Source organism: Charadrius vociferus, unplaced genomic scaffold (assembly GCF_000708025.1).
Source record: "Charadrius vociferus isolate BGI_N301 unplaced genomic scaffold, ASM70802v2 scaffold562, whole genome shotgun sequence".
Lineage (NCBI taxonomy): Eukaryota > Metazoa > Chordata > Aves > Charadriiformes > Charadriidae > Charadrius > Charadrius vociferus.
This window is the reverse complement of record NW_009647234.1, coordinates 1185225-1197568: the sequence shown is the minus strand read 5'-3', so window position 1 is coordinate 1197568 and position 12344 is coordinate 1185225. Positions and strand designations below refer to the sequence as shown.

The 12344-nt window shown below is 40.1% G+C and overlaps 1 protein-coding gene across 1 annotated transcript; it reads left to right on the top strand.

Annotated features, from left to right (window-relative positions):
- Positions 1-6: 6 nt before the first annotated feature.
- On the top strand, positions 7-11315 carry RRAGC (Ras-related GTP binding C). Its single transcript, XM_009879866.1, has 7 exons — positions 7-75; positions 4400-4603; positions 5317-5516; positions 6383-6497; positions 8025-8167; positions 9565-9713; positions 10749-11315. The coding sequence occupies exons 1-7, from the start codon at positions 37-39 to the stop codon at positions 10898-10900; spliced, it is 1002 nt and encodes a 333-aa protein (XP_009878168.1). The 5' UTR covers positions 7-36; the 3' UTR covers positions 10901-11315.
- The last annotated feature ends 1029 nt before the right edge of the window (positions 11316-12344 follow it).

The window sequence follows — 12344 nt, the reverse complement described above, 5'->3', positions numbered from 1 at the left end:
GCGGGCGGGGCGGACTCCAAGCCGCGGATCCTGCTGATGGGGCTGCGGCGCAGCGGCAAGTCCTCCATCCAGAAGGTGAGGGGTCGCCGGCGGCTCCCCGCCCCCGTTCTCCTGTTCAGGCTGTTTCTGCTTTTTAACGCGGGCGCGTGTGGAGAAGTTGGAGCGAAGGTAGGGCTTAAAGACAGCTCCTTCCCAGAGCGGACCGCGATCCGGTGCAAGGTTGTGTAGCATAGTAGTAGTTCTTCACTGTAGCGCATCAAAAATAAAAAGTGAAGACGTTGGTGTGCAATTTATTATGGTTTCTTAGGGACGTGAGAGCACCGTGAGCGGTACAGGTGTGTGGCGTTTCGCTAGCGCTCCTGGTCGAAGAAGACTTGAGCTGTTCTGCTTTTTGGGCCTTTGAAAGAGACTTCTGCTTTTGTACGAGCAGAAAGGCAGCCTCTGGTTTCCTTTGGTGCGCTAGACCGAGCAAACGAGAGTTGCTGGTTGAGGAGGAAATAAAACAGTTTCGGTGTGTTCGGTTTGTTGGTAGCTTTGTGAGGTCGCTAGTGTTTCTTAATTAACAAAAAGAAAAGACAAAACCGACTATTTTCATTTGTCACGTAGCTCAAGAGAAGTGTAGCACTAAGAATGATCTTTGTTCTTCAGTGCAAGTTTTGTATTTGCAGTCTCTATTACAAAGTTTTTAGGTTATATCTTTATGGGAAGGTGTTACTAGTGAAATGCGGTGGTGCTCAAGCTCTAGACTTAGGGGCCTCAAACTTTCTCAAATCCAAGTGTGAAATCCTTCAGAGATTTTCATGCAGAATTATGATTTGTGTAGCTGGACTTACTGTACTGTCCTTATGTAATAGGAACCTGGAAAGAGTTCAAACAGAGTACCTGATTTGGAGTGTGTGTGTGTGGGGGTGTGTGTGTTTTTGTTTGTTTTCTTTTTGTTCAGTTGTTTTCTTTTTGTTCAGTTGTTTGTTTTCTTTTTGTTCAGTTGTTTGTTTTTTGTTGGGTTTTTTTCCTGTGGTCACCAAACTTGCTGCTCTGCCTTAATAAGATTAGCATAAATATAATATTGGGGCAGGACTTTGTGTGTGGTAAAACCTAAAGCAGCAGCTTGTTTGGAGCTGCTGTAAACCTTTTATTTATACCCATTTTTCTTTGAAGGTGTTAAATAAGTGAATTGAATTGGGTGAGTAGGGAGCGGAACCAGCTGTCTGTCATGCTTCTGTAGCAAGCTCTAATACAGCAAGATGTAATGTAGTGCTCCTAATAACCAGCGAATATCTTGTCCTCCTTTTGCTGTACTTACTCTTTTCCTTCATTACCCCACACACCCCAAATCTCTCCTCTAGTAAAAAAAGACATCTGCTGTTTCTGAGGCCATCTCATTCATTATCACAGCTTAAGAAATCCAAAAAATTAAAGCAAAGATTGTGGAAAGCATACAAATGACAAAATGGTTGTACATCTTACTGCTGCTAGGGAATCCTTTGGAATTTGCTTTTCATTGTTACCTGGGAAGCAGTTGTTTGCTTCCAGTTATTAGGTTCTCGGCACAATCTTGCAATACTGTACCTTTTCTCTCTCTTTTCAGGGACCGCCTTTCATCTGCCTGCACAAATTCCTCTCTGGACATCAGGGCAATAGAAATAATCTAATACTATCTCAAGGAAAAGAAAAAAGGGTTTATTGTGACTGGGAAAAAAATGGAGTATGAAAACCCATTCTGTATTTGGACTTATAGGTAAAGGAGCCTATTCTTATGCGCAGAATGATCCTGTGCTGCAGTGGGGAGATTGGTTGTTTATAACGGGCAAATTGCCTGCTTTGGCTGTACAGACTTCATTGCGGCATGCTTTGTGGTGGCCTGGGACAACTCCCAGTGAAGTGTTCTTACAAGGGTTACTTGCGTAGTGAAGAAAAAGTTCTCTCTCTGGTTGTTTACTTTCTGAGGAAAAGGATGTAGATTTCTCAGATATAAACCAGTTATTCATGTTTGCAGACAAACTGTCAAAAACAAAAAAAAGGGAAACTATCCTAGATTTGTTACTTTCTCAGAAACTTGCAATTCCTGCCTTAGATATTCTTGCAGTTTATCGGTGTTGCTACAATGTACCCGATAAGGTGCCTTGTGGTGGCAGGTTATATTTGATCAGAAGCCCTTGTAGTAGGGATGTTGTGGAAGTCATGTTTGTCACTTGATGTGTCAGATTATTGTTTGGTGGTCTGGGAAATTTTTGTTGGTATGGATCAGGCCAACCAAAAAAAAAAAAAAAACCACCCAAAAAACCCCAAACCAACCACATACTTCCCTGGAGAGTCCATTCAAGTTTAAGGTAGTGGGAATGAACGTGTTGGACAAACTCAACTCGTGGATCCAAGGAAGGGTAACTACTCAAACATTGAGACAGAAATTGAGAGTTTAAAAAAAAAAAACAACACCAAAACAAAAAAACCCAAACAAGAAAAGGGCAGTCCAGAAACATGGAGGCAGTTCAGAAATACTGCATCAGGAGTACAGCTTACCTGCTGCAATTAAAAAATAAAACCAAGTGCAGCTGTAGAGAAAAGGTTGACACATCAGGAAATAATAAAAAAAAAATAATGCTGAAAACTCAGGGGGCGTGACAGGTGAGCTGCGAATAGGAAATTCAGAGGGATATAAAAGAAATATGAATGAGTGTAGTGCTAAGAGTGCTCAAGCTGACTGAAAAGTTTTTAAAATACTGTAAAAGCAGGAAGTCTGCCAGGAAGTTGATGAGACTGTTGGGATGTTGAAGGTGTAAAAGGAACACTTGGGAATGATAAAAGTCATAGTGAGGAAACTCGGCAGATTCTTAGAATTTTGCTAGCTTTGTCTGCTCTGCTTGCGTATGCCTAGTCAAAATTGCTTGGCATCAGTGTTAGCTGTGCACTTCCAATCAGATGCTTCCACAGTCTTTTTATTTGCTTTATCAAAGCTGTGTAAAGCAAGTAAGAGTGGGGGTAGATGCTAGGCGATAGAAATGGAATTTGATTAAAACTGTCCTGGCTCCCCTGTTAGTGTAAAAAAACAGATGGGAAACACCAGTCTGATGAAATGCGCTGCTTTGGGAAGAAGGGGAAAGGGGGATGATGGCATTGCTTCTTAGAGACTCATCTGCTTTAAACTGGATTCACTAATTCTGTCCTGCTCCCTGTGGGAGACGGTGAGTTCCAAAGAGGGAACGTTGATTTCGGAATGCTTTAGAACTGTGGTGCAAACCCTGAGGAATTTCTAGTCCTTGCAATACAGAAACTACGTACCTAGAACTGTTCTTACTTTTCCGTACAAATGTCCTGCTGCTTAAAGCCTCATTTAGATCCTGGCTTCCTCAAGCGTTTGCCTTGAGGAACTGTGTTTTTTTTCCCCTCGGTCTTAAAAATCTAGGCTGACGTACTGCTTTGAACCTGACTAAACAATCCGTTAACTATGCTGGGTGTGGAGTTGTTTGTCTTGCAGTTTTTTTGACAGAGTCTCCTTAATGGATGACTTCTGTGACTGTGAAACATGAAGAAAAAAATAGATTACCAAGTGCTATATAGAAACATCTTTCTTTTTGAAGTCCTAGTGTTCGACCACCTTATGTTTGTAGTAGCTTCTGTAATATATGGTTGAGTTGCTTTAGCACAATGTTTGCTGTTGAAACTGACTGCTTTTGCTACAGGCTGCTTTGCTGTGGGATTACATGTTAGTTCTGTTTGTTCTGGGAAGGGCTAAAATCCCAGCGGGGCTTTTTGTTTACTAGCAATGAGTATGTTTTTCATCGCTGCAGCTAAACTGTGTACCAACTAGCACAAAAGCTTTCATCGTTTCTTTGGGGTACTTGAAAGGAGAGGATCGGCAAACATAATGTAGTTTTTAATAGATGGCAAACTACCTGGCTATTCGGGTCTCTAAACCCAAGATATTTTTGTACGCTTTTATTGTTGTTTAGAACGATCAGATTATATTGGGTCATAACACTTGACACCAGACTAAAAGCAAAGTTTCCTTTAGGAATTTCTAAGACTGGAAAGGAACAGTTCTTAAAAGCTTGCAGTTGCTTAATTAACACAGTGGCTTTATACCAGATCCGAATTGGCTAATATAGCAGAATTTGAAAGTACTGTGTTAGACTTGCAAGGAAGAAAGTGTAACTGGGATGCCTGTGTCTTTAGGCAGTAGTGTTATTTAGACTTGTGAACACGTTTAACTGTATTTGGTTGCTTGGATCCGGCTGAGGGTAGGTGTTTCTTTAGCTGATGCGGGAAGCTGTCTATTTACCGAAAGGAAACTGTACACTTTAGAATGGACAAACGTATTTGTAAGATTCAAGTCACAGAACTTTTACCAGTCTTTTCTAATTAGATAAAGTTGAGTCTATTATTTGTGTTCTTTTAACAGGTGGTGTTTCACAAAATGTCTCCCAATGAGACTCTGTTCTTGGAAAGTACCAACAAGATCTACAAAGACGATATTTCCAACAGTTCGTTTGTGAATTTCCAAATATGGGATTTTCCTGGACAGATGGACTTTTTTGATCCAACATTTGATTATGAGATGATCTTCAGAGGAACAGGTGCTCTAATATATGTTATTGATGCCCAGGTAAATGCAAATCACTAAGAATCACAAGGAAGTTTTCTTTTTGCTTTGTGTGTGAGAGGAATGACTGAGAAGCTAATAATTTGTGGTTTTAGAGAAGTTTGTATAACATCTGTTATGTATGAAAGGATGCGTTGGCAGTCTAACTTTTGGTGTGTGGGTTTTAGTTTTGTGAAGTGACTGGAACATACGCTCCCAGTGGAGAGAGTGGAAAGGAGCGAGTACTTCGAAATTACCTTTTCTACTATAATAGTGAGACCCTGCTGTGCTAGGCGGCCTGAGTTATCCCTTCTGCTCTTGGCTGCTGTGGAGTTCCTTTAGTAACAGCACACTGCTGACCTTAGTTTCACGTACTGGTACTATTGAATATCTGGTAGCTTCTAATGAACTGAGGAGTTGCACCACGGAAGATTACCTGGTTATTAGAACTGTCTCGGAGATTGCTGCCGACTTTTGCTAGAGTTGTAGTGTAACCTGCCCGTTGTTCTGAAGCCTAGTTCTGTGTAGCTAAGCCTTGTATAGCTAATGCAACCTTATTTATGTAACAGAATCTAAACTACTTGGGTTTCTGACACTCCAAGGTATTATCTTCTCCCATACTTCTGTTTAGTTACAGAAGTGAAGTTCTTGCACTGAAATATTTTGTCCTTATGCAGAATGAAATAATTATCAGAGGTAAAGCCTTGTGATTCTTTCCTGCCAAAACTGATTTACAGGATGACTACATGGAAGCTTTAACAAGACTCCACATTACAGTTTCAAAAGCCTACAAGGTCAACCCAGAAATGAACTTTGAAGTTTTTATTCATAAAGTTGATGGTTTATCGGATGACCATAAAATAGAAACACAGAGGGATATTCATCAGAGGGCTAATGATGACCTTGCAGATGCTGGGCTTGAAAAACTTCACCTTAGGTGAGTTAAAGATTCTGGCATATGTGATTCTACTGTTGCTAATACGCATACAGACTAATGGCTTTTAGATGTAATAGCGGATGGACTGGAGCCAGGCCTTGTTAATTTCTTAATGTTGCACAAACTCTTGTTATAAAATACACTGCTGAATTTATGGCCAAGCCTCCGCTGTTAGGCTGACTAGAACAAGGCAGGCTACTGTATTAGATTCCAATCAACAGATATATTTATAAACTCGCTGATAATTCACGGTCCTTTTGCATACTTTTCATTCACGCTGAATTTGTACATGTGGCCTGGAGGGGCAGGGGCAGCGGAAGGAGAGGGGAAGCTGCCTGCCTTCTAGTTCTGGCCAGCACTGACTTCAGTGTGATTGGTTTTAAAAACTTAGTCTCTTACTTGATATTTGGCTTGCTTTTAAGGTGTCTTTTACTGACACCTTTAAAACAAGTTATCTTTTCTGTCTTGTTACTGCTATTTTGATTCTAATGGGGCCTTGAAGTATTGCCAGTATCTCTCAGCATTAGTGTGAATACAGTGGAAGGCCAGGAATGGGACTTGAAGAAATCTAGTTGAGTGTTTAACACCTTTGTGATAAGCATTCTGTAGGCTAAGTGTGTTGTGAAAGCATGTTCACATTTTTCTCTCTGTTCTCCCATCTCCCGGGGACGGGGCAAGTCTGTTTCATATTTACTCAGAAGTTAGGTTCTTGGTGCAATGGCCAGCTATAATTGTGATAAAGGCATCCCAGCTAAATCGTCTGGCCTTAATGTTAGAAAACATAGCTTTAACATTTCCACTGGAATTCTGAAATGCTTTTGAATCTGCGTTCTTTTTAATTCCTTTCCCTTTTCTCCTTATCTCAGCTTTTATTTGACCAGTATCTATGACCATTCAATATTTGAAGCCTTCAGTAAAGTGGTACAGAAGCTCATTCCACAACTGCCAACGCTGGAAAATCTACTAAATATCTTTATATCTGTAAGTGTTAATCTAACAAAACTTTGAGTGAAATACGTGGAATGGTAAAGCAAGTCCTTCTGCTAAGGAACACTGGCTAGATCTGCCCTTGGGAGATGTGGGAGCGCTCATGTTGGTGTTCTCTGCTGGCCCGGTTGTCTGCCTTAGAAGCTCTTTACGACAGCTAAATTGTACTGGTGTGTGCTTTGTGCAGGTTTCTCTAAATACTGACAAAGTGTAGTTTGGCTGGTTATAACTTGATACAGAAGTTTTATGCCAGCACAATATACTGATTAGTCTGCTAAGACACTTAGTAGTCTGATGTAGCTGAACCGGCAAGAGACTTTTTCCATAATATGAACTTGGCCTTGAACTAAACTGTCTATATTTCATGTTGTCTGGGAGACTTTTGCCCTTATTCTTTTAGTGTTTGCATTTCTTACAGAATTTGTGACATAGGAATTTGCTGCTGTAGACGTTAAATCAAATAAGGTATCACCCTGGAGACAAGGCTGAAGTAGCTTGTCTCGTTTAAGGCTGCTGCAGGCATGTGGACAATCTGGAAAAAAAACAGTTGTGATTGAGAGGAGCTGTGCGGGTCAGATGTGTTGCCCCATGCTACTAAACAAGCATGTATAATGCTTGTTTCCTCTGTTGGTAGAGGACTGTCTGTAATAACCTGGCCCGGTGGATAAAGGGCACATTAATGGGTCGCCCTGCTCAGTGCCACAAGGGTATGGAGCATGGCTGTGATGCCAAAACAATTGTCTGGATGTCCTCGGGACACTGCCTTGTGTATTCAGACTAGCTAGGAAGAAGCTATAAGGAATGCTTCTGGTGCATAAATAGAAACTAAACTTTGCCAGAAATCCATAGCGTATATGTCGTAACTTGCTTAACAGCAGAAGGCTTCTGAACTCGGTATGAGCACTTGCAGTTTGCCAAAGTGCTCCGTTACAAATGGGATGGTACAATTTGCTTTGTGCTTTTCTATACCCATAACTGCCAGAATGTAATACTCTTCATGGAGTCATAATTTTAGAAGCTGACTATATTTGTTCTCATGTTAAACTACATGGCAACTGCCTCACACAGAAACTGAACTGCTACAAATGTAAAATTTAAGTGTCAGCATACTGCTATGAAGTAATTTGTCTCTGAGCCTGGTCCATCAGGTGGAGGTGGATGTGTGGCTCTTCTGGAGTTAACAGAACCACAGAAGAGGAAACCTACTGAATTTTGGTTCTGGAAGCATAGTAAAATGTAACCTTAATTATGATCCGGTATATAATAAACTAAAAAGAATTCTAATCGAGTTCCCAGCTTTAGTTTTATCAACTAGAAGGTAATATTGATATGTACCATGGCAACAAGGGTATTGTATTTATAAACTATATGCTCTAAATCTTGATTCTGTCTTAAGCCTCTAAATTGGTTGTATTTAAACCATTTTCGGCTATTAAGAATGTGAAAGTGTATGAATTGTACTTGCGATTTTAAAAATGTAGTTATTTTAAAAATTCATCCAAATTCTTTTTCTTTCTGAAGAATTCAGGCATTGAAAAGGCTTTTCTCTTCGATGTAGTCAGCAAAATCTACATCGCAACAGACAGTTCCCCTGTGGACATGCAGTCGTATGAGTTGTGCTGTGACATGATTGATGTAGTGATAGATGTTTCCTGTATATATGGGTAAGTAATGAATACTCTTAGGAAAGAAGTCCATGAAAGTTGTAGAATAGGTTGCAAACTGTGCAAGTGGTGCTGGCTTTGTCATCCAGCAAGATGCTATTGATTGGTCTGTTGAGCACATTGATTCTGTAAGCAACTAGAATAAAGCCAAATGGTTTGGCAGCTGGGTTGAGCATTTGTACTCTGTTTCCCTCCACTCATGGCCTTAGACAGCCATCTGACATTTGTAAAAGTCAAGTGTTTCATCTAAAATATGAATACTACTGTGTCTCGTTTGGCATGGTGGGTGCAAGTATGTTAATACCTGCAAGTAACTGGGGTCGATAGCATGCCATAGCTTCTAAGTGTAACTTGCAGTCATATGGCTTTAAGACTTGCTGCTGTCTGAACAGAATAGCTGTTGCGAGGTCAGCTCAGCTCTTGCTGACTTTCTCTGAGGGATGCATCTGGTGCTTGTTTCTCACAATTTATGGCTGAATTATCCTTTGCAACGGATTTTTGAAGTGGCTCTGGAGAAGCCTAACTTACTTTAGCACTGTGGTTGTAGCCTGGAAAATACAGTGTTGCCAAGAAATACCGCAACATTTAATGGTCCCTCTCCTGATGAGTCAACCCAGGGTCGTGTAACTGTTTCCTTTGGGTTTTTTCAGGAGTGAATACTTAGAATTAGCTTGCGATACATCTTTTGCTTCTACAGTAATTTAACTAACACTAATAACTTGCAGATAGAAAGCAGCATCCTAACCTTTTCTTGTAAATGCAGGCTGGTTTAGCTTAAGACCAAAAGGTGTCCTGCTCCCTGTTGCACACACCATGCTCCCCCCCTGCCCTGCCCACCCCAGCCTTGCTGAGGAAGCCTTTGTATTAATTTACTACAAGTAATGTCACCGAGATGTCACTCCATCGACCTTTCTATGTCGAAGTCCTGTATTAGAATCTTCAAACCAATCACCTGATACCTTACTGTGGCATTGTAAACTCAGTGAGACAGTGAGTAGCAGTGACTCTCTGGGTTGAAGGTAAACTATGCTATAACTAATGTACTATACGACCTCCATTAAGAATGCACAGCTGTAAGCTGAAAACAGTATTGACTAAACAGCCACAGCTCTTAGTTTGATAATCAAAAGAATGCAAGCTGATAGCTTGCTCTTAACTGCTCATCTAAGATAGACAGGATCTAGTGAAGGCCTCTACTCTGTTTAGGTCTAGCTTTCCTGAGAAACTTAAAGAGTGATAATGGTCTTTCCTACAATGTTATTAAAACCTGCATTGCAGGTTCTTCACTTGCTCACCATTCGGGAATATTCTTCTAACTGCATTTAACAGGTATTTGTCGTGAAGTTATATACGTATGCCTACTAGATTATGTCTTGGGTGAACTCGTTCTTCCTTAGGTTAAAGGAAGATGGGACTGGAAGCGCTTATGATAAAGAGTCAATGGCAATTATCAAGCTCAATAACACAACGGTCCTGTACTTAAAGGAAGTAACAAAGTTTTTGGCATTAGTTTGCATTCTTAGAGAAGAGAGTTTTGAGCGCAAAGGTAAGGACTTCCCCCCCCCCCCCCATTGAATGGCTTTTATCTAATGGTGTTTATCAACTGTAAAATATTAATATGACTTTACAAGTCACCTTGATTTTTACATAACTAAATTTGTTTATTTTTTTCTGGGGGGGGATTTTGTCCTTTCCCATAGATAGGTATAAAAGGTCTTGGTTTTGTTCTTGTGAATCATTGCTTTAATTGTGGTCCTTCTGCTGAAGGGACTTGTGAAGCTAATGTGGCCTGTGTCACTACCATCTGCTATAGTGGAATCAGTAGAATGGAGTAACGCTTATTATGTTCTGCTTGACAGCTGCTGTATTGTGAATAGCCATGTTCTCTATCATGTGTTGCACTGATGTAACTTTTTTAATGTATGACTGAAGAAATCAACAGTGGTAGGCTAGTACAGTATGTGGTAGGAACTTAGAACAAAGTGGTTAATACATTGCAGGTCTGACCAACTATAGTTGCTTGGACCTGTAGGAGATGATGGTGTGAATGGTCTTGCATATGTTATGAGGTAGAAATGACAGCGTAGGCCCTAGTTTCAAAGTATTTGTCTTAAATGGTGACAGTACTTACCGTGGCACTTTAAAAAGAGAAAAAGCAGATGTGTTATTATAACAACTGTACTATATTTGATCTCAAAGTTTTTCTGACCTGAGTTGGGATATATATCAATGACATAAAGTACAAGGTAACATTGAAGTGATGATCATCGTTCTGTACTAGCATGTTTTTTGGGGGTACAGTCTTACGTCGTCCCCTCACCTGCTGTTTAATTATGAATATACACCTTGCATTCCAAATGAGTGCTTTTTATTTTTTTGTAAAAACTGAGACAGTCTAAATAAATACTGGCATCAGTAAAACTTTGTCAAATCTTCTGAATCCAAATTCATGCTGAAATAAGTGGCAAAATAGCTGTTGGTTAAATGAAATATTTTATATTTATTCTGAAGCTGTGTTGATCACGTAAATGTGCCTAGCTGAACGCAGTTTTTCCTCTCCCTTCCCCCTCCTTCTTGACAGGTCTGATAGACTACAATTTTCATTGCTTCCGCAAAGCCATTCATGAAGTGTTTGAAGTAGGTGTTGCCTCCCACAGAATCTGCAACCATCAATCAAGCACCTCAAATATGAAAGCAGTGACTCACAATGGCACACCTAGGAATGCAGTCTAGAGGAAAACTAAAGACATTGGATAGACTTGTCAGCTCTTCACTCCAAACTTTTGTGGAACAAGAGAAGAGTAGTCTGAAAGCCTGAAGTATGTTTCACAGGAGAAGAGTGGTGCTAACTATAGAACAGCAGCTTGTAACTCATGTTGGACAACTGAAACTACTGTAAAAATACTTTGAGGCCAGTGGACTTAGAAATGCTGTTTTGAAACCGGCTTTATTGCAAGTGCAGTGGTTTGTCAGTTTGGAGTCCTGTTTTAACAGTCTGTCTTGGACTGATTGCCCAGTCAAAACTTACAAATGATTGAGTTGAGCTTTGTGTGAAACACTGAATAGTCACTTGCTCAACTCTTCTTTTTTTTTTTTTTTTTTTTAATTAATCTGTATAATAACCACTTTTGCTTGAGTTTACCCTTTTGTTATAAAAAAAAAAAAAAAAAGAAAAAGGTCGTGTTATTATTTAGGCTTGTGAAACTCAGGCTTTTTGTTTGGTGAGGCTGGTCTCACAAATCATTCCATAAAGTTGTTCTTGCTCTCGCCAGTTTGCTCAAAGTATTCTCGTGAATTCTGTACTTGTTAAGTGGATGCAAGGTGATTCTACGTTTGTTTGGAGAGCTGACCTGGAGCTTCATTTTAAGGGATTGTGATACTTTGCTTTCAGACCGCACTTCTTGGTATGCCCACTTTGATGAAAGAGAAGTATTAAAACCAGAAATAAACTACCTGCTCTCTTGCAGAAACATGGATGTCATAAATCTGTGTGATTAATCCTATTCACAAAACAACTGCATGGCTCACTAAACTGAAATGTCTGCCATCTGTTGGAATAAAACAACCACTTTCAGGTATTCCCAAGCAAAGAAATCACAAAGTTACTGACTTTTGATGGTGGATCTCTCTCTACCCTCTGACTGCTAATCAAGGCAATTCCTAGGAAAATGTCTGAGGGTGTTATCCTTGCACGGGAATTAAATATCGGTGTGCCACAACCTACTAACAATACTGGATATTGAAAGTGCGTTGATTCTTTACTGTGGCAAACACCTTCTTGTTTGTCGCCATGCTATCTGAACAGAATAGTGTTTTTTCTGATTTTGTGAATGCTGGCTTTCATACTATGGGAGGTATATCTGAATTGATTTAATCTAATTTATTGATATTGGTATTATTACTGCAGATGTCATACTGTATGTCAGACTTGCTATGCAGTAAGCTCAGCTACTGGCCGGTAAAGATCTCTCCTCTTTTTACCTGTCCCTGTGTATGTATAGGTGTTGCGAAGCCACCGGACCAACTGACTATACAAGTGCCACTCTAAAAGTTTATGCAAGAAGATCTGTAACTGTAAGCGATCTCTGCAACTGATGTATTTATGTGGTCAGAAATAACCATGGGATTGCTTCTGGGCTTATAGAATGGATTTTCATTGAGCTGTGTAAAAATGAAT